Source organism: Symphalangus syndactylus, chromosome 8 (genome assembly GCF_028878055.3).
Source record: "Symphalangus syndactylus isolate Jambi chromosome 8, NHGRI_mSymSyn1-v2.1_pri, whole genome shotgun sequence".
Taxonomy (NCBI): Eukaryota; Metazoa; Chordata; class Mammalia; order Primates; family Hylobatidae; genus Symphalangus; species Symphalangus syndactylus.
The window spans coordinates 82,623,541-82,644,958 of record NC_072430.2 but is presented as its reverse complement, the minus strand read 5'-3'; the positions used below and the strand labels follow the sequence as shown (position 1 = coordinate 82,644,958).

The following is a 21,418-nucleotide window of genomic DNA, read 5'->3' as shown; positions in this document are numbered from 1 at the left end:
TGGGTTACGTAAAAACGAAGACTAAAATCAAAGTAAAAATATGGCCTTCATTTAAAAGTTTTCTTTTGACAATACATGAAGAATGCACATTTAAAAATGTTGTAATAATTATTCACTTTCTTTTGATGCTTTGTTTTCTTAGAAAAACCAAGCCCACCTGAAAAACTTGGAGTAACAAGTATAACCAAAGACAGTGTTTCCCTGACCTGGCTGAAGCCTGAACATGATGGTGGAAGCAGAATTGTACACTATGTCGTTGAAGCACTAGAAAAAGGACAGAAAAACTGGGTTAAATGTGCAGTGGCAAAGTCAACCCATCACGTTGTTTCCGGTCTGAGAGAGAATTCTGAATACTTTTTCCGAGTGTTTGCTGAAAATCAAGCTGGCCTGAGTGACCCGAGAGAGCTTCTGCTTCCTGTTCTTATTAAGGAGCAACTAGGTATGTCTAATTTTGTGTAGAAGCAAAATTTGAAATTATTTGCATTGATTTATGTTAATTTTCAGAAACCCTTTTTCACTTTCACTTTCTATACTCATTTTTCAGAACCACCTGAAATTGATATGAAGAATTTCCCAAGTCATACTGTATATGTTAGAGCTGGTTCAAACCTTAAAGTTGACATTCCAATCTCTGGAAAACCACTTCCCAAAGTGACCTTATCAAGAGATGGTGTCCCCCTGAAGGCAACCATGAGATTCAATACCGAAATTACTGCTGAGAACCTGACCATCAATCTCAAAGAAAGTGTTATGGCTGACACTGGGAGATATGAAATCACTGCTGCCAACTCCAGTGGTACAACCAAAGCTTTCATTAACATTGTCGTGCTGGACAGGCCTGGTCCTCCAACTGGCCCTGTTGTTATTAGTGATATAACTGAAGAAAGTGTGACTCTCAAGTGGGAGCCACCTAAGTATGATGGTGGAAGTCAAGTTACCAACTACATTCTACTCAAAAGAGAAACAAGTACTGCAGTATGGACTGAAGTGTCTGCAACAGTTGCAAGAACCATGATGAAAGTCATGAAACTGACCACAGGAGAAGAATACCAATTCCGCATCAAGGCAGAAAACCGCTTTGGCATCAGTGATCATATAGATTCAGCTTGTGTGACTGTCAAACTACCATACAGTAAGTTGTCCAACTTTTCAAAGATCCAGGTTTTCTTTTACCATAAATGTGTTATTGTCTGTACTAATCTATAGGATTTCTCTCTTTTGTAGCAACGCCTGGACCACCATCTACACCATGGGTCACTAATGTTACTCGAGAAAGCATCACTGTGGGCTGGCATGAACCAGTGTCAAATGGAGGCAGTGCGGTCATAGGCTATCACCTGGAAATGAAAGACAGAAATAGTATTTTATGGCAAAAAGCCAACAAACTGGTCATCCGCACAACTCACTTCAAAGTCACAACAATCAGTGCTGGACTTATTTATGAATTCAGGGTGTATGCAGAAAATGCTGCTGGAGTTGGAAAACCCAGCCATCCTTCTGAACCAGTCTTGGCAATTGATGCTTGTGGTATGTATTTGTCATGGGAGGGGCAGTACTGATAATAAAAATGCAAATCTTACTTCTGCAAAGCAAAATATTATAAGTGCCGCTAATCTGCTTCTCTTATTACCACAGAACCCCCAAGAAATGTTCGTATCACTGATATTTCAAAGAATTCTGTCAGCCTTTCATGGCAACAACCAGCTTTCGATGGAGGTAGCAAGATTACAGGCTACATTGTTGAGAGACGTGACCTTCCAGATGGCAGATGGACCAAGGCCAGCTTCACCAATGTTACTGAAACTCAATTCACCATCTCTGGTTTGACTCAGAATTCCCAGTATGAATTCCGTGTCTTTGCTAGGAATGCTGTTGGTTCCATTAGCAATCCATCTGAGGTTGTAGGGCCCATTGCTTGCATTGATTCTTATGGTAAGCATGCTTAGCACTTTGAATCAAAATTGCTGTTTAACTCAGTATTTCCACATACCTTTTCCTGGTTCTAATCCTATAGAATAACTTTTACTCTGTGCCTTAATGAGGTTTTTGGAAGAAATTATGGACTAGCTGGGAGTCTGAGGAAAATTCCTTAAATACCTTTCCAGCCCTCTTGACTTGACTGTAAAGTGAGAGATTTAGACCTCAGGATATCTATGGGCCTTTCCAACTTCAACCTTTTATGATTGTTTGATTGTATGAGTTGGCGCTTTCATTCTATTTTAAATTATCAGAGTCAATAATTAAACCATGGTTGAGTTCCTAGAGAATATTGCTCTTGAATAAGCCACAGACTAAACAGAGACTTTGTTTTCGGTTTTTTTTTTTTTTTTTTTTTTTTTGAGACAGAGTCTCACTCTGTCGCCCAGGCTGGAGTGCAGTGGCACGGTCTTGGTTCACTCCAACTTCCGCCTCCTGGGCTCAAACGATTCTCGTGCCTCAGTCACCTGAGTAGCTGGGATTACAGGCATGCCCCACCACACCCAGCTAATTTTTTGTATTTTTAGTAGGGATGGAGTTTCACCATGTTGGCCAGGCAGGTCTCAACCTCCTGACCTCAGGTGATCCACCCACCTTGGCCTCCCAAAGTGTTGGGATTACAGGTGTGAGCCACCATGCCTGGTCTAAACACAGACTTTGATGATGACAGTATTAGCAGCAGCTAACATTTATTGAGTAATTTTCATGAATTCTTTCCCTTAGTTCTCACAGCCCTCATGTTAGCCATCTTATAGAAGGGAAACTGAGGCTGAGAGTGCTTTTGTAACTTCCTCGTTAGGGATGGAGTGGGAATTCAGACAGACAGACTTCAGAGCCCTCTCTATCATGGTTAGTCCAAAATGCAAATTCTTCACCATTCTGGAAAATAAGTGGCACATTCAACTCAACAATGTTTTGAAAATTAAACGTCATGAGAGTCAGGTATCCTGTGACACTTTACCTAAAAGATCTCCATTTGCTAAGGGAAAATTGAGCCACTATAGTGTCTGAGCAAAAGTATCCACTCCCATCTTCATGCTGAGGATCTCAGGGCTGTTCATTATTTATGAATCAGGCTTTGTGGGCACTGAATCAGTGTTTATGAGAGTATGAAGCAAGTCAAATTTAGTTATCTTTCTATATAATTCCAAACAGCATGGCAGAAAATCTGTCCAGTGAGGTAGCTCTGTGGGTAGAGAATTCAGACTTTAAGGGTCTGACATGAACCATCCACACTTGGATATCAGTGAACTGGGAAGGGAAAAGAAAAAGAATAGGAGGTGCTTAGAAGAAAAGGAAAGAAAAGCTAAAGTGAAAGAAAATGTTTAACAGCTTCTTCCATGATGTTCTCACTACCATATCCCATTTCATCACTGGAATAAAGCAGCTAATGGACTTTAAACACATGTAAAAGGTGCTTAAGTCCCTGCACAACTCAGTCTTTCTACCCCATCTGAGATAGAAGAGTGGCCTATAAATTTTTAATTTTTAAATAATAATTGCATAGATTATAATGATGGTGTGTATGTATAATTTAGTAACGGCCAATGACCTTACTTTAAGGTTGGTGAAACTATTTTTTTCCATCCTTATAATATTTTAAATATTTCTCATCTGTTTTTCTTGCAGGTGGTCCTGTAATTGATTTGCCTCTAGAATATACAGAAGTTGTCAAATACAGAGCAGGTACATCTGTGAAGCTCAGAGCTGGCATTTCTGGCAAACCTGCGCCTACCATTGAGTGGTATAAAGATGATAAAGAATTACAAACCAATGCACTGGTGTGTGTTGAAAATACCACGGACCTCGCATCTATACTCATCAAAGATGCCGATCGCCTTAATAGTGGATGCTATGAATTAAAACTAAGGAATGCCATGGGCTCAGCCTCAGCCACCATCAGAGTACAGATCCTTGGTAGGTGCTGAATACAGACCACTGTCATATTACATTTGCCTAAAGCTTAGTAATTTTGAATAAATAGGCTTTAAAGAAGTACTAACATCGTGTTTTGTCCTTTCATTGATAGACAAACCAGGCCCACCTGGTGGACCAATTGAATTTAAGACTGTAACTGCTGAAAAGATTACCCTTCTCTGGCGGCCTCCAGCTGATGATGGCGGTGCAAAAATCACTCACTACATTGTGGAAAAGCGTGAGACAAGCCGCGTTGTGTGGTCTATGGTGTCTGAACATTTGGAAGAGTGCATCATTACAACCACCAAAATTATCAAAGGAAATGAATACATCTTCCGGGTCCGAGCCGTGAACAAATATGGAATTGGCGAGCCACTGGAATCTGATTCCGTTGTAGCCAAGAATGCATTTGGTGAGACATGATTTCATTAGAAAACTGAAACGTGAAAAATTTAAAAATAAACTATGCTAACCTGTGCATATGCTTTTTCTTTTATGTAACACCTGTCTCATTACCATCCTTTTCACAAGGTGAAAAATATAAAAAATAAAACCAATATTCTTAGAAAGAATGTGAACATCAAAGGTATAATTTATCAGTAATGTTGATTCTTGTACTTTGCTTTCCTTTCCTTTCTAAATAGTTACACCTGGGCCACCAGGCATACCAGAAGTGACAAAGATTACCAAGAATTCGATGACTGTTGTATGGAGCAGGCCAATTGCAGATGGTGGTAGTGATATAAGTGGCTATTTCCTTGAAAAACGAGATAAGAAAAGCCTAGGATGGTTTAAAGTACTAAAAGAGACTATCCGTGATACCAGACAGAAAGTAACAGGACTCACAGAAAACAGTGACTATCAATACAGAGTTTGTGCTATAAACGCTGCTGGACAGGGTCCATTTTCTGAACCATCTGAATTCTACAAAGCTGCTGATCCTATTGGTAAGTGCTCATACCTGCAGCATCTTCACCTGTGTCTTCTATATTCGCCTGTGTGACTAAATTGTACATGATTGTGTAATTATTTTATTGTGAATGGCCATTCCAGATCCTCCAGGTCCACCTGCTAAGATAAGAATTGCAGATTCAACCAAGTCATCCATCACCCTTGGCTGGAGTAAGCCTGTCTATGATGGGGGCAGTGCTGTTACTGGGTATGTTGTCGAGATGAGACAAGGAGAGGAAGAGGAATGGACTACTGTCTCTACCAAAGGAGAGGTCAGAACTACAGAATATGTGGTATCCAACCTGAAACCTGGAGTCAATTACTACTTCCGGGTATCTGCTGTAAACTGTGCTGGACAAGGAGAACCTATAGAAATGACTGAAGCTGTACAAGCTAAAGATATACTTGGTATGTACCTACTGGTTTATGTTTTTTAATAAGCATACTTCCAGGAAATCACTCGTTTTTTGCTTTTAAAATTCACTGTATATATCCATTTTATGACTACAGAGGCACCAGAGATTGACCTGGATGTGGCTCTCAGAACTTCTGTTATTGCCAAAGCTGGTGAAGATGTACAAGTGTTGATTCCCTTTAAAGGCAGACCTCCACCTACTGTCACATGGAGAAAAGACGAGAAGAATCTTGGCAGTGATGCCAGATACAGCATTGAAAACACTGATTCAACTTCATTACTCACCATTCCTCAAGTTACCCGCAGTGATACAGGAAAATATATTCTCACAATAGAAAATGGAGTTGGTGAGCCTAAGTCTTCAACTGTGAGTGTTAAAGTGCTTGACACACCAGCTGCCTGCCAGAAACTACAGGTTAAACATGTTTCTCGAGGCACAGTCACTTTGCTCTGGGATCCTCCTCTCATTGATGGAGGATCTCCAATAATTAATTATGTCATTGAAAAGAGAGATGCCACCAAGAGAACATGGTCTGTCGTGTCACACAAATGTTCTAGCACATCCTTCAAGCTAACAGATTTGTCGGAGAAGACTCCATTCTTCTTCAGAGTCCTTGCAGAAAATGAAATTGGAATTGGGGAACCCTGTGAAACAACAGAGCCAGTGAAGGCTGCTGAAGTACCAGCTCCTATACGTGATCTCTCAATGAAAGACTCAACAAAGACATCTGTCATCCTCAGCTGGACCAAACCTGACTTTGATGGTGGTAGCGTCATCACAGAATATGTTGTAGAAAGGAAAGGTAAAGGTGAACAGACATGGTCCCACGCTGGCATAAGTAAGACATGTGAAATTGAAGTTAGCCAACTTAAGGAGCAGTCAGTCCTGGAGTTCAGAGTGTTTGCCAAAAATGAGAAAGGACTGAGTGATCCTGTCACTATTGGGCCAATTACAGTGAAAGAACTTATTATTACACCTGAAGTTGACCTGTCTGATATCCCTGGGGCACAAGTCACTGTGAGAATTGGGCACAATGTGCACCTTGAATTACCTTATAAGGGAAAACCCAAACCATCCATCAGTTGGCTGAAAGATGGCTTGCCACTGAAAGAAAGTGAATTTGTTCGTTTCAGTAAAACTGAAAACAAAATTACTTTGAGTATTAAGAATGCCAAGAAGGAGCATGGAGGAAAATACACTGTTATTCTTGATAATGCAGTGTGTAGAAATGCAGTCCCCATTACAGTCATCACCCTTGGCCCACCATCAAAGCCCAAAGGACCCATTCGATTTGATGAAATCAAGGCTGACAGTGTCATCCTGTCATGGGATGTACCTGAAGATAATGGAGGAGGAGAAATTACTTGTTACAGCATCGAGAAGCGGGAAACTTCACAAACTAATTGGAAGATGGTGTGTTCAAGTGTTGCCAGGACGACTTTCAAAGTTCCTAATCTAGTCAAAGATGCTGAGTACCAGTTTAGAGTGAGGGCAGAAAACAGATATGGAGTCAGCCAACCACTTGTCTCGAGCATTATTGTGGCAAAACACCAGTTCAGGATTCCTGGTCCCCCAGGAAAGCCAGTTATATACAATGTGACTTCTGATGGCATGTCACTAACTTGGGATGCTCCAGTTTATGATGGTGGTTCAGAAGTTACTGGATTCCATGTTGAAAAGAAAGAAAGAAACAGCATCCTCTGGCAAAAAGTTAATATATCACCAATATCTGGAAGAGAATATAGAGCTACTGGACTGGTAGAAGGTCTGGATTACCAATTCCGTGTATATGCTGAAAATTCTGCTGGCCTAAGCTCACCTAGTGACCCAAGCAAATTTACCTTAGCTGTTTCTCCAGTAGGTAAGTGATTATTATGCAAATACATTTAGTTTAGCAATTGAACATATTAGAAACAAATATATCAAAGAATGCTTTTCTTCTCTGCATCACCTTCTTACATATCTTCTTGTCACTAGAGAACTGGTCATGTAAAGCAAGAGGAATGATTTTAAATCAGTCTAATAAAATAATTTGAAGTTCATTTTAAAGACTATGAAATGGAAAGTTGAAATTAATGACCAAAATGAGTTTGGGAGATTGAATAATTTATTATAAAAATTTTATTTATTAGAATTATTGAATAATTTTATTGTTCTTCCAGGGATGATTAAGACCTGGTTACAAAAGTAATGATGCATTTACCTTCCTTATAACTTTTTAGACCCACCTGGCACTCCTGACTACATTGATGTCACCCGGGAAACCATCACACTTAAATGGAACCCACCATTGCGTGATGGAGGCAGTAAGATTGTGGGCTATAGCATTGAGAAACGGCAAGGAAATGAACGCTGGGTGAGATGCAACTTTACTGACGTCAGTGAATGTCAGTACACAGTTACAGGACTCAGTCCTGGGGATCGCTATGAGTTCAGAATAATTGCAAGAAATGCTGTTGGAACTATAAGCCCGCCCTCACAGTCTTCTGGCATTATTATGACAAGAGATGAAAATGGTAAGCATTTACAACTTATTTCCAATGAGACTAAGAGCATTCACATTTTTAAAAAACACATTTGGCCCTTGGCCTGTAAAATGGGAACAGAAAACAAATTACCCAAGGTTGCTAAGTGGATGAATTATGTCTTTCTACCTTTCAGATGAAAAGAAGAAAAAAATAATTGGCATCAATTATTTTTTCTATTATTTCACTCCATTCCCATATAAAGAGCATGCAGCAAGTGAGAATGAGTTTTTAGCTTTGTAATTTTCGCCACTTACAGTAAATAAAGAAAAGGTCCTTGAGAATAAGTGTCCATCTTTACTGAAGTTATTAAAATACAACATACATCCAACAACACAATCATCCCCTTGCTTGAATGCAGCTGATAGCCTCTTAAAAGAACTTGTGTGACTGTGCAGCAGTATTAGGAAGTCAGTGATCTGTAAATGTTTCACTTTTCTTTTTACAAAGAGCAATGCAAAATTAAAAACATGACAGGCATTTCAAAGAGAGTAATTAATAATAGGCAAATATTTAACCCCATAGTCCAAATTCTCAATTATCAATCCTATTTTCAAAATGGCCTTTGGTAGCACAGTACAAATCATTACTCTTCCGGGCCTTGTGATATGGCACTACTGAAAAATATATATTTATGTATGTCTTTATTAAGCCAAACTAATACATAGTATTTCTCTTTCTTTTATAGTTCCACCAATAGTAGAGTTTGGCCCTGAATACTTTGATGGTCTCATTATTAAGTCCGGAGAGAGCCTTAGAATTAAAGCTTTGGTACAAGGAAGACCAGTGCCTCGAATAACTTGGTTCAAAGATGGAGTGGAAATCGAAAAGAGGATGAATATGGAAATAACCGATGTACTTGGATCCACCAGCCTATTTGTTAGAGATGCTACTCGGGACCATCGTGGTGTATATACAGTGGAAGCCAAAAATGCATCTGGTTCTACAAAAGCAGAAATTAAAGTGAAAGTACAAGGTACTTTTAAAATAGCTTCTTAATGTTACGATTTATGAACTTGGATTAGAGACATGCCTAGTTGTATTTTAATGGACAAGGAAAAAGAAACTAACTCTAGAAACTTTTTCTTATAGATACACCAGGAAAAGTAGTTGGGCCAATAAGATTCACCAATATTACTGGGGAGAAGATGACTCTGTGGTGGGATGCTCCACTCAATGACGGTTGTGCTCCCATAACCCACTACATCATTGAAAAACGGGAAACTAGCAGACTTGCTTGGGCACTAATTGAGGATAAATGTGAAGCCCAAAGTTACACTGCCATTAAACTAATAAACGGCAATGAATACCAATTCCGTGTTTCTGCAGTTAACAAGTTTGGTGTTGGCAGGCCACTTGATTCTGATCCAGTGGTTGCTCAAATACAATACAGTAAGTTTGCATTTTTACTAAGTGGTACTATGTCAAAAGTTTAATCTTCCAAGCAAATGTATCTAATTGATTTGGGGTTTTGTTTTTGTTTTACAGCTGTTCCTGATGCCCCTGGCATTCCAGAACCTAGCAACGTAACAGGCAACAGCATTACCCTGACATGGGCGAGGCCAGAATCAGATGGTGGCAGTGAAATTCAACAGTATATCCTTGAAAGAAGAGAAAAGAAAAGCACAAGATGGGTAAAAGTGATCAGCAAACGACCAATCTCCGAAACAAGATTCAAAGTCACTGGTCTGACAGAAGGCAATGAGTATGAATTCCATGTCATGGCTGAAAATGCTGCAGGAGTTGGACCTGCAGGTGGCATCTCAAGACTCATTAAATGTAGAGAGCCCGTCAACCCACCAGGTCCTCCTGCAGTGGTCAAAGTAACAGACACATCAAAGACAACTGTGAGCTTAGAATGGTCCAAACCAGTGTTTGATGGTGGCATGGAAATAATTGGGTATATTATTGAAATGTGCAAGGCCGACTTAGGAGACTGGCACAAGGTGAATGCAGAGGCATGTGTGAAAACAAGATATACAGTCACTGATCTACAAGCAGGTGAAGAATACAAATTCCGAGTTAGTGCTATCAATGGTGCTGGAAAAGGCGACAGCTGTGAAGTGACCGGCACAATTAAAGCAGTTGACCGGTTGACAGCTCCTGAGTTAGACATAGATGCAAACTTCAAACAGACTCATGTTGTTAGAGCTGGGGCCAGTATTCGCCTCTTCCTTGCCTACCAAGGTAGACCTACTCCTACAGCTGTGTGGAGCAAACCAGACTCTAACCTTAGCCTTCGGGCTGATATCCATACAACAGACTCCTTCAGCACCCTCACTGTGGAAAACTGCAACAGAAATGATGCAGGGAAATATACCCTTACTGTGGAAAACAACAGTGGTAGTAAGTCAATCACATTCACCGTAAAAGTGCTAGACACTCCAGGCCCACCTGGCCCAATTACCTTCAAAGATGTGACCCGGGGATCTGCCACATTGATGTGGGATGCCCCTCTTCTTGACGGTGGTGCCCGAATCCATCATTATGTGGTAGAGAAACGAGAGGCAAGTCGCCGTAGTTGGCAGGTTATCAGTGAAAAATGCACTCGTCAGATCTTCAAGGTCAATGACCTGGCAGAAGGTGTTCCATACTATTTCCGTGTTTCTGCAGTAAATGAGTATGGTGTTGGTGAGCCCTATGAAATGCCAGAACCAATTGTAGCCACAGAACAGCCTGCTCCACCTAGGAGACTTGATGTTGTTGATACTAGCAAATCCTCCGCAGTCTTAGCTTGGCTTAAACCTGACCACGATGGAGGCAGCCGGATCACTGGCTACCTGCTTGAAATGAGACAAAAGGGATCTGACTTCTGGGTTGAAGCTGGTCACACCAAACAGCTGACTTTCACAGTAGAGCGTCTTGTTGAGAAAACTGAATATGAATTCCGCGTGAAGGCCAAGAATGATGCTGGCTATAGTGAACCCAGGGAAGCCTTCTCTTCTGTCATCATTAAGGAGCCTCAAATCGAGCCCACTGCTGACCTCACTGGAATTACCAATCAGCTTATAACTTGCAAAGCAGGAAGCCCATTTACCATTGACATACCAATCAGTGGTCGTCCCGCCCCCAAAGTAACATGGAAACTGGAAGAAATGAGACTTAAAGAGACAGATCGAGTGAGCATTACAACAACAAAAGACAGAACCACCCTGACTGTAAAGGACTGCATGAGAGGTGACTCTGGAAGATACTTCTTGACCCTGGAAAATACAGCTGGTGTTAAAACATTTACCATCACAGTTGTGGTCATTGGAAGGCCAGGTCCAGTAACCGGCCCCATTGAGGTCTCATCTGTCTCGGCTGAATCGTGTGTCCTGTCATGGGGAGAACCTAAAGATGATGGAGGCACTGAAATTACTAATTACATAGTTGAAAAGCGTGAATCGGGCACAACAGCTTGGCAGCTTGTCAATTCCAGTGTCAAGCGCACTCAAATTAAAGTCACTCATCTCACAAAATACATGGAATATTCTTTCCGTGTCAGTTCAGAGAACAGATTTGGTGTCAGCAAACCTCTAGAATCGGCACCAATAGTTGCTGAACATCCATTTGGTAAGAAAAATAAAAATCCTATTTGAAAGTCTCTTATTAAATGTTTCCCCTGAATTTTATAAAATTGTATTCATACTTAATACCTTTGTTTATATTTAGTCCCACCAAGCGCTCCTACCAGACCTGAGGTCTACCACGTGTCTGCCAATGCCATGTCTATTCGTTGGGAAGAACCCTACCACGACGGTGGCAGTAAAATCATTGGCTACTGGGTTGAGAAGAAAGAACGTAACACAATTCTTTGGGTAAAAGAAAACAAAGTGCCATGCTTAGAGTGCAACTACAAAGTAACTGGTTTAGTAGAAGGACTGGAATATCAGTTCAGAACTTATGCACTCAATGCTGCAGGTGTTAGCAAGGCCAGCGAAGCTTCAAGACCTATAATGGCTCAAAATCCAGTTGGTATGTATCACAATTTAAGGGCATATTTGTTTATTATTACTGATTCTAGTAGAACTCAGAGTGGTATATTTTAACCTTATTTTTGCATCCCTTCTAGATGCACCAGGCAGACCAGAGGTGACAGATGTCACAAGATCAACAGTATCACTGATTTGGTCTGCCCCAGTGTATGATGGAGGCAGCAAGGTTGTGGGCTACATCATAGAGCGTAAGCCAGTCAGTGAGGTAGGAGACGGTCGCTGGCTGAAGTGCAACTATACCATTGTATCTGACAATTTCTTCACCGTGACTGCTCTCAGTGAAGGAGACACTTATGAGTTCCGTGTGTTAGCCAAGAATGCAGCAGGCGTAATTAGCAAAGGGTCTGAATCTACAGGCCCTGTCACTTGCCGAGATGAATACGGTAGGAAATAGTCAACATTCTCCTTTTTAAAATTATCACAATTTATGTGAAAATAAACTCTCAGATATTCATTCATATCTGTTTTGGCTACTGACAGCTCCACCCAAAGCCGAACTAGATGCCCGATTACACGGTGATCTGGTTACCATCAGAGCAGGTTCTGATCTTGTTCTGGATGCTGCAGTTGGTGGCAAACCTGAACCCAAAATTATCTGGACCAAAGGAGACAAGGAGCTAGATCTCTGTGAAAAAGTCTCTTTGCAGTATACTGGCAAACGAGCAACTGCTGTGATCAAGTTCTGTGATAGGAGTGATAGTGGAAAATATACTTTAACAGTGAAAAACGCCAGTGGGACCAAGGCCGTGTCTGTCATGGTCAAAGTGCTTGGTAAGCATGTCAAATGTTCTCACATTTATATAGCATTTTCTAGTGTGGGCAGAAAGAATGATCTTCATCATGGCTTGTCATTACACCTGTTTCAGATTCCCCTGGCCCATGTGGAAGGCTCACCGTCAGCAGAGTAACACAGGAGAAGTGCACTTTAGCCTGGAGCCTTCCTCAGGAAGACGGAGGAGCAGAAATCACTCACTACATCGTGGAAAGACGCGAGACTAGCAGGCTCAACTGGGTGATTGTTGAAGGCGAATGCCCAACCCTATCCTATGTCGTTACCAGGCTCATCAAGAACAATGAGTACATATTCCGAGTGAGGGCAGTAAACAAATATGGCCCTGGTGTGCCTGTTGAATCAGAGCCAATTGTAGCCAGAAACTCATTCAGTGAGTATTAACACTTTTAAACAATTTGACAGTTGAAATGTAATAGAATCAGGGGAGAAGGGAGAAGGGCAGTCTTATCAATAGTAATTTTGTGCAATTCTGATCATCCTTATTTTCATAAACAGCTATTCCATCACCACCCGGCATACCTGAAGAAGTTGGGACTGGAAAAGAGCATATCATCATTCAGTGGACAAAACCTGAATCTGATGGTGGCAATGAAATCAGCAACTACCTAGTAGACAAACGTGAGAAGAAGAGCCTGCGCTGGACACGTGTCAACAAAGACTATGTGGTGTATGATACCAGGCTGAAGGTGACCAGCCTGATGGAGGGTTGTGATTACCAGTTCCGGGTGACCGCAGTGAATGCAGCTGGTAACAGTGAGCCGAGCGAAGCCTCCAACTTCATCTCATGCAGAGAACCATCATGTGAGCTCCAAGAATCATACATAAATACAATGCTCCCCAAAACTATATGACAGATAATTTTCCAACACACAATTTCTAAGAATTTTTAGAATTTATGAATGGTCTAGAAAAGCATATGCTTATTCGCATGATCATAAATATAGCTTGTCAGAGAACATTTTAACTATTACATCTGTTAAGTTAGCAATTAGAATTGCTAAAAGTTGTACAGCATTTTCCAATTAATGAAAAAATATTCTACTATCAATATGAAAAGAATCTATAAATTTTCCTTAGAGAAAAATGCACTGTACTGTAATAACTGAAAAGAAAAATGGCAAAACTCCTTTTAAGAAGAGGTTTAGCAGGAACATACAGTTTCTAGTGGTTTCATAAGTTACTGACAAAATAATTGTCACAAGAGCTTCAAAAATAAGTGGCAAATCCTTTTACAGAGTCTGAGCCCAAGAACTATAAAGGAATAGTCACTGGGACTGAACTGGGGAAGCTAAGGAAACCAATTCCTGTATTCATTAGAAATGTATTGGTGGCAAGTGATACTAACCCAGTGAAAGATAAGCAACTAAAGAAAAGTCCCTAAGAATGGGTACTTTAAGTAATGAGTTTAGCTAGCAGAGAACACACGGTAAAGCTAGCCAAAGAAGTAGGGAAGAAATATCTACTTTCCTAAAGCAATTTAATTCTTAAGATAATAATATTAAATTATAATGTGGCATGCTGTGCTGTCCTATAATATCAGGAGCCCAGTTAATAAAGATTATCTTGGTGAGTGTGGACAAGAGCAATAATGCCTTTGTGAGTCTTGAAAACAAACAATACAAATCTCAGCATTTCCTTATTTGCCTAATATCTGCATCTCACTTTTTAAATTCCACAGATACCCCTGGACCACCTTCTGCTCCAAGAGTTGTGGATACCACCAAACACAGCATTAGTTTGGCATGGACCAAACCCATGTACGATGGTGGTACTGACATTGTAGGATATGTTCTGGAAATGCAAGAGAAGGACACTGATCAGTGGTACCGAGTGCATACCAATGCCACAATAAGAAATACTGAATTCACTGTGCCAGACCTTAAAATGGGACAGAAATATTCCTTCAGAGTTGCTGCCGTGAACGTGAAGGGTATGAGCGAATACAGCGAATCAATTGCTGAAATTGAGCCTGTGGAAAGAATAGGTATTTATCATAGAAGCTTTTAGGTGAATTATTTTCTTCTCACACCTGTCCATGAATTAATTAAATTTTGTCATTAACTTTCCAGAAATACCAGATCTTGAGCTTGCAGATGATCTAAAGAAGACTGTGACCATCAGGGCTGGGGCCTCCTTGCGCTTGATGGTGTCTGTATCTGGAAGACCACCTCCTGTCATCACGTGGAGCAAGCAGGGCATTGACCTTGCAAGCCGGGCAATTATTGACACCACTGAGAGCTACTCATTGCTAATAGTGGACAAAGTTAATCGGTACGATGCTGGAAAATACACAATTGAAGCTGAAAACCAATCTGGCAAGAAATCAGCAACAGTCCTTGTTAAAGTCTATGGTAAGCATTTTACTTAAAATTGGCTATACAATGAGTAGATCCTCTAAAACAATATAGCTTGACCTATGATTGATCACCTCTTTAGAGAGGAACTATGTTGATTATATTGCCCCAAGAAAAAAAAAAAGCTATCAGGCAAAAAGGAAATATGAATCTTTCATTCTGTTTTTCAGATACTCCTGGTCCCTGTCCTTCAGTGAAAGTTAAGGAAGTATCAAGAGATTCTGTGACTATAACTTGGGAAATTCCCACGATTGACGGTGGAGCTCCAGTCCACAATTACATCGTTGAGAAGCGTGAAGCTGCCATGAGAGCATTCAAAACAGTAACTACCAAATGCAGCAAGACACTTTACAGAATTTCTGGACTTGTAGAAGGAACCATGTACTATTTCAGAGTGCTGCCAGAAAATATTTATGGCATTGGAGAACCTTGTGAAACATCTGATGCAGTACTGGTCTCAGAAGTGCCTTTGGTGCCTACAAAGCTAGAAGTGGTCGATGTCACCAAATCCACTGTTACCCTTGCCTGGGAAAAACCACTCTACGATGGTGGTAGCCGACTCACTGGATATGTTCTCGAGGCCTGCAAAGCTGGCACAGAGAGATGGATGAAGGTTGTCACCTTAAAACCCACAGTCCTAGAGCACACTGTTATTTCCTTAAATGAAGGTGAACAATACTTATTTAGAGTGAGAGCACAAAATGAGAAAGGTGTGTCAGAACCAAGAGAGATTGTCACAGCCGTGACTGTACAAGACCTCAGAGGTATGTACCAAATGGCCAAAAAAAAAAAAAAAAAAAAACCTAAAGTAAAATGAAAACATTCAGAATTCATAACAATTTACCATAAAAATAATGCTTAATAATAAATGCCTGATTTCTTTCCCATAGTGTTGCCAACAATCGATCTTTCTACAATGCCTCAGAAAACCATCCATGTCCCAGCTGGCAGACCAGTAGAGCTGGTGATACCTATTGCTGGCCGTCCACCTCCTGCTGCTTCCTGGTTCTTTGCTGGTTCTAAACTGAGAGAATCAGAGCGTGTCACAGTTGAAACTCACACTAAAGTAGCTAAATTAACCATCCGCGAAACTACTATCAGAGATACTGGAGAATACACACTTGAATTGAAGAATGTTACTGGAACTACTTCAGAAACCATTAAAGTTATCATTCTTGGTAAGGATGTGTGACAAATTTACAAGCAAGTTGATGTTCAGTCACCCAATTCTGATTTGAAGTAAAAATTAATTTCCTGTATTTCTTCTCTTTCATAGACAAGCCTGGTCCACCAACAGGACCTATTAAGATTGATGAAATTGATGATACATCAATTACCATTTCCTGGGAACCACCTGAATTGGACGGTGGTGCTCCACTGAGTGGTTATGTGGTAGAACAACGTGATGCTCATCGTCCAGGATGGCTGCCCGTTTCTGAATCAGTGACTAGGTCCACGTTTAAGTTTACCAGACTCACCGAAGGAAATGAGTATGTGTTCCGTGTGGCTGCAACAAACCGCTTCGGGATTGGCTCTTACTTGCAGTCTGAGGTCATAGAATGTCGCAGCAGCATCCGTAAGTCCACAGGCCCTTCCACCACTCTCCCCACCTCTGATTCTGAATGCTAACAAAAAAGAATTTGTTTTTAATATGCCCTAATGTAAATAAAAATAGGTCACAAAATTAACCCTGTGGTCTTTCTAACCTCCTTTTCTCAGGTTTCTAAACCTCCTTTTCTCAGAGGTTTTCAACACACTTAGGCTTGATTTTTTTTAATATCTTCACTTTTATGAAAGAGAAGAGGAGGGAGTTAGGAAGAAAGGAATGGAAGGAAGAAAAGAGAGAAGGGAAGGAGGAAGAGAGGAAAGGAAGGAGGACTGGCAATGTTATAGTGAGAAAAAAATACAGAGTGCATGCTTAATAAATGTAGAATTGAAGAAAATGAGGAACAGCAAGGAAAGTACAAAATTAAACCTCAGCATCATGCAATATACCCATGTAACAAACCTGCACATGTACCCCTGAACCTAAAAGTCAAAAATTTTTAATAAAAATAATTAAATGATTTAAATTAAAATTTACAAATAGTACAAAAGTGAAACTATTGGAAAAATAGTTATGTGTCTTATATATCTTTTAAAATACCAACCAAAACCTAAGGAAAACACAAATATATGAGTCATTATTTTAACTTATTCATATTGCCATATCGTGTTAACCTCTGTCTTGCTGCAGGTATTCCTGGACCCCCAGAAACATTACAGATATTTGATGTTTCCCGTGATGGCATGACACTTACTTGGTACCCACCAGAGGATGACGGTGGCTCCCAAGTGACTGGATACATTGTGGAGCGCAAAGAAGTGAGAGCAGATCGATGGGTCCGTGTAAATAAAGTACCTGTGACGATGACACGGTACCGCTCCACTGGCCTTATTGAAGGCTTAGAATATGAACACCGTGTCACAGCCATTAATGCAAGAGGGTCTGGAAAACCAAGTCGTCCTTCCAAACCCATCGTTGCCATGGATCCAATTGGTAAGTACATTTTGTATCAGTCAAGTTTATTGAGTCACAATTTATATGTGGGAAAATTCACCTTTCTGAAGTATATAGTTCTATGACTTTTGAAAAATGTACTGTTTTGTAATCACCACCACAATCAAAATGTGGAATATTTTTATTACCCCATAAAGTTCCCTTGTGTCCGTTTGTAATCGGTCCCTTCCCCATCCCAGCCGCTAGCAATTTCTGGCAAATAATTTTTAATATTCTTCTCTGGAGTCAATTTCCACTTCTTTAAGATGAGATTCATAACATATGCTTTCTGTGACACTTAAAATTTTGAAACAAGTTAATATTTCTGGAAGCACTTTAAAAACTGCTGATAAATGTAAGATAATAATAGTGATTACAAAAGAAGCACATTTAAGAGAAAGGAAAGTGAAAGAAATGTTAAGTATTTTTAACTGATGATAAAATGAATAAAAATTTTTTTTTTTTTTTTTTTGAGACAGAGTCTCACTCTGTCGCCCAGGCTGGAGTGCAGTGGCATGATCTTGGCTCGCTGCAACCTCTGTCTCCCAGGTTCAAGCAATTCTTCTGCCTCAGCCTCCTGAGTAGCTGGGATTACAGGTGCCTGCCACCACGCATGGTTAATTTTTTATATTTTTAGTAGAGACGGGGTTTCACCATGTTGGCCAGGCTGCTCTTGAACTCCTGACCTCAAGTATCTGCCCACCTCGGCCCCCAAACATGCTGTGATTACAGGCATGAGCCACCACACCTGGCCATGAATAAAATTTTCACAAGACAAAAAACAGGCTAATGTTAACAGTCTGTTTCAACAACTCATTGAATTTGTTAGGTGGCACAGCTAATTTTCAACTTTGCAGCAACTTTAACCAGTATATTGTCTTATTCTTATTCCCAGCTCCTCCAGGAAAGCCACAAAACCCAAGGGTTACTGATACAACAAGGACATCAGTCTCCCTGGCCTGGAGCGTTCCAGAAGATGAAGGAGGATCTAAAGTCACAGGCTACTTGATTGAAATGCAAAAAGTAGATCAACATGAATGGACCAAGTGTAACACCACTCCAACCAAGATTCGAGAGTATACTCTAACACACCTACCTCAGGGTGCGGAATACAGGTTCCGCGTCCTAGCTTGTAATGCTGGTGGACCTGGTGAGCCTGCTGAGGTACCAGGAACAGTCAAAGTCACTGAAATGCTTGGTAAGACATATGATCATTTACTTTCTGCAATAATTGCCACAGACTTATTTCTTAGTCCCCCTACCTCAAATGCTAAATTGAAACCCTACCTTTTTTTCCAGAATATCCTGATTATGAACTTGATGAAAGATACCAAGAAGGTATCTTTGTAAGGCAAGGTGGAGTCATCAGACTTACCATACCAATCAAAGGAAAACCATTCCCAATATGTAAATGGACCAAGGAAGGCCAGGATATTAGTAAGCGTGCCATGATTGCAACATCTGAAACACACACTGAGCTTGTGATCAAAGAAGCAGACAGGGGTGATTCGGGCACTTATGACCTGGTTCTGGAAAACAAATGTGGCAAGAAGGCTGTCTACATCAAGGTCAGGGTGATAGGAAGTCCCAACAGTCCAGAAGGGCCACTGGAATATGATGACATCCAAGCCCGCTCTGTGAGGGTCAGCTGGAGACCTCCTGCTGATGATGGTGGTGCTGACATCTTAGGCTACATCCTCGAGAGACGAGAAGTGCCTAAAGCCGCCTGGTATACCATTGATTCCAGAGTCCGAGGTACATCTCTGGTGGTAAAAGGCCTCAAAGAGAATGTAGAATACCATTTCCGTGTTTCAGCAGAAAACCAGTTTGGCATAAGCAAACCCTTGAAATCTGAGGAACCAGTCATACCAAAAACACCATTGAGTAAGTGCCCTTTCAACCACAAAATTATAAACATTATTTTAGCACTTTTCTGTTTTTAAATGAAAATCATTGGCTTATAATACTTGGGACTGTATTCTAATACATATGTGCTTTCCACTTATATTTACAGATCCTCCAGAACCTCCAAGCAATCCTCCAGAAGTACTCGATGTAACCAAGAGTTCTGTTAGCTTGTCCTGGTCCCGGCCCAAAGATGATGGTGGTTCTCGAGTCACAGGCTACTACATTGAACGCAAAGAGACATCCACTGACAAGTGGGTCAGACACAACAAGACTCAGATCACCACCACAATGTACACTGTCACAGGGCTTGTTCCCGATGCTGAGTATCAGTTCCGCATCATCGCACAGAATGATGTCGGCCTAAGTGAGACCAGCCCTGCTTCTGAACCAGTTGTTTGCAAAGATCCATTTGGTAAGGAATTCAGAAGAAGGGGTTAAATTAAAGAAGCAAGCCATGTTTGGTCCTTTGATTTCACCAGTAAAGCTGATTCCCTTTTCATTATTTTAAAATATTTCAGATAAACCAAGCCAACCAGGAGAACTTGAGATTCTTTCAATATCCAAAGATAGTGTCACTCTACAGTGGGAGAAACCTGAATGTGATGGTGGCAAAGAAATTCTTGGATACTGGGTTGAATACAGACAGTCTGGAGACAGTGCCTGGAAGAAGAGCAATAAGGAACGTATTAAGGACAAGCAATTCACAATAGGAGGTTTGCTGGAAGCTACTGAATATGAATTCAGGGTTTTTGCTGAGAATGAGACTGGGCTGAGCAGACCTCGCAGAACTGCTATGTCTATAAAGACTAAACTCACATGTAAGTAGCCTTTAGTTCTCTACTTATGATTTACAAACTAAACAAGTTAAGGCTAATTCCCCCTCTATACTAAGTAGAACCCTGGAAAGCTTTATTGGAGAGCAAGTGTTAAGAAAGAAAAGCAAGTGCACACACAGGAAATATGACAAGTTCTATAGGAAACCATTCCAAGCACATAACCTCAGCAGGAGATGTTAGATGCAGTGAACTGAGCACTTTCCTGGAGCAATTCCCTCTAATGCAATGGTTTCTTTTTAAAAATATTTCTCAACAAGATTTGAAAGGTCAACAACTGTATGCCACTTCAATGAACCTAAGTAAGGGCAAGAATACTACAGAATTATAAGAGAATTTATAGTCCCTTAGAAGCCTATACATTGTTAATTCCCTTCCAATCATAAAGAGAAAAAGTCACTCTACATAAAATGTGACAATGTGCTCATTGAATCCCTATTTACCATATGATCCTAGGAAAATCACTTCAAAGAGTTTTTAAGAATTAGGCTAATATGTAAATCATGGTATGTGTTAGTAAATAAGGTAAATTCATTCCTGATATACAAGGACAAAGGATTACAGATTGAGTATTAACAATCACTTAATATTACCTTTCATATCGTTCAGCTGGAGAGGCCCCAGGAATACGCAAAGAAATGAAGGATGTTACCACAAAATTGGGTGAAGCTGCTCAACTCTCATGCCAGATTGTTGGAAGACCTCTTCCTGACATTAAATGGTACAGATTTGGTAAAGAGCTCATACAAAGCCGGAAATACAAAATGTCTTCAGATGGACGCACACACACTCTTACAGTAATGACAGAGGAACAGGAAGATGAAGGTATTTATACCTGCATAGCCACCAATGAGGTTGGAGAAGTAGAAACCAGTAGTAAGCTTCTCCTGCAAGCAACACCACAGTTTCATCCTGGTTACCCACTGAAAGAGAAATATTATGGAGCTGTGGGTTCCACACTTCGGCTTCATGTTATGTACATTGGTCGTCCAGTACCTGCCATGACTTGGTTCCATGGTCAGAAACTTTTGCAAAACTCAGAAAACATTACTATTGAAAACACTGAGCACTATACTCATCTTGTCATGAAGAATGTCCAACGTAAGACTCATGCTGGGAAATACAAAGTCCAGCTCAGCAATGTATTTGGAACAGTTGATGCCATCCTTGATGTGGAAATACAAGGTATTTTATTTTCAGTGCTTTTTATTTTTAAAGAAGAAAAAAT

At 40.5% G+C, this 21,418-nt stretch overlaps 1 protein-coding gene and 1 long non-coding RNA gene across 2 annotated transcripts in view; one reads left to right on the top strand and one right to left on the bottom strand.

The window, feature by feature from the left end:
- The window catches only part of TTN (titin), a 302,859-nt gene that overhangs the window by 270,146 nt on the left and 11,295 nt on the right, over window positions 1-21,418 (top strand). Inside the window, exons 277-305 of the mRNA XM_055289874.1 lie at window positions 143-439; window positions 545-1,132; window positions 1,225-1,527; window positions 1,636-1,932; window positions 3,607-3,894; window positions 4,007-4,306; window positions 4,539-4,841; window positions 4,948-5,253; window positions 5,356-7,122; window positions 7,484-7,777; window positions 8,475-8,762; window positions 8,879-9,178; window positions 9,275-11,341; window positions 11,441-11,743; window positions 11,841-12,146; window positions 12,244-12,534; window positions 12,630-12,926; window positions 13,052-13,357; window positions 14,235-14,540; window positions 14,626-14,907; window positions 15,081-15,674; window positions 15,801-16,088; window positions 16,187-16,486; window positions 17,147-17,449; window positions 18,345-18,647; window positions 18,749-19,333; window positions 19,464-19,769; window positions 19,876-20,175; window positions 20,800-21,375. Of these exons, the coding sequence (XP_055145849.1) occupies window positions 143-439; window positions 545-1,132; window positions 1,225-1,527; window positions 1,636-1,932; window positions 3,607-3,894; window positions 4,007-4,306; window positions 4,539-4,841; window positions 4,948-5,253; window positions 5,356-7,122; window positions 7,484-7,777; window positions 8,475-8,762; window positions 8,879-9,178; window positions 9,275-11,341; window positions 11,441-11,743; window positions 11,841-12,146; window positions 12,244-12,534; window positions 12,630-12,926; window positions 13,052-13,357; window positions 14,235-14,540; window positions 14,626-14,907; window positions 15,081-15,674; window positions 15,801-16,088; window positions 16,187-16,486; window positions 17,147-17,449; window positions 18,345-18,647; window positions 18,749-19,333; window positions 19,464-19,769; window positions 19,876-20,175; window positions 20,800-21,375 (13,044 nt within the window). The remainder of the gene's footprint in view (window positions 1-142; window positions 440-544; window positions 1,133-1,224; window positions 1,528-1,635; window positions 1,933-3,606; window positions 3,895-4,006; window positions 4,307-4,538; window positions 4,842-4,947; window positions 5,254-5,355; window positions 7,123-7,483; window positions 7,778-8,474; window positions 8,763-8,878; window positions 9,179-9,274; window positions 11,342-11,440; window positions 11,744-11,840; window positions 12,147-12,243; window positions 12,535-12,629; window positions 12,927-13,051; window positions 13,358-14,234; window positions 14,541-14,625; window positions 14,908-15,080; window positions 15,675-15,800; window positions 16,089-16,186; window positions 16,487-17,146; window positions 17,450-18,344; window positions 18,648-18,748; window positions 19,334-19,463; window positions 19,770-19,875; window positions 20,176-20,799; window positions 21,376-21,418) is intronic.
- On the bottom strand, window positions 17,897-21,145 carry LOC134737357 (uncharacterized). The gene is made up of 3 exons (XR_010122187.1): window positions 21,026-21,145; window positions 20,784-20,898; window positions 17,897-20,017 (listed from the first exon to the last, which is right to left on the bottom strand). It is a non-coding gene; the product is annotated as an uncharacterized lncRNA (long non-coding RNA).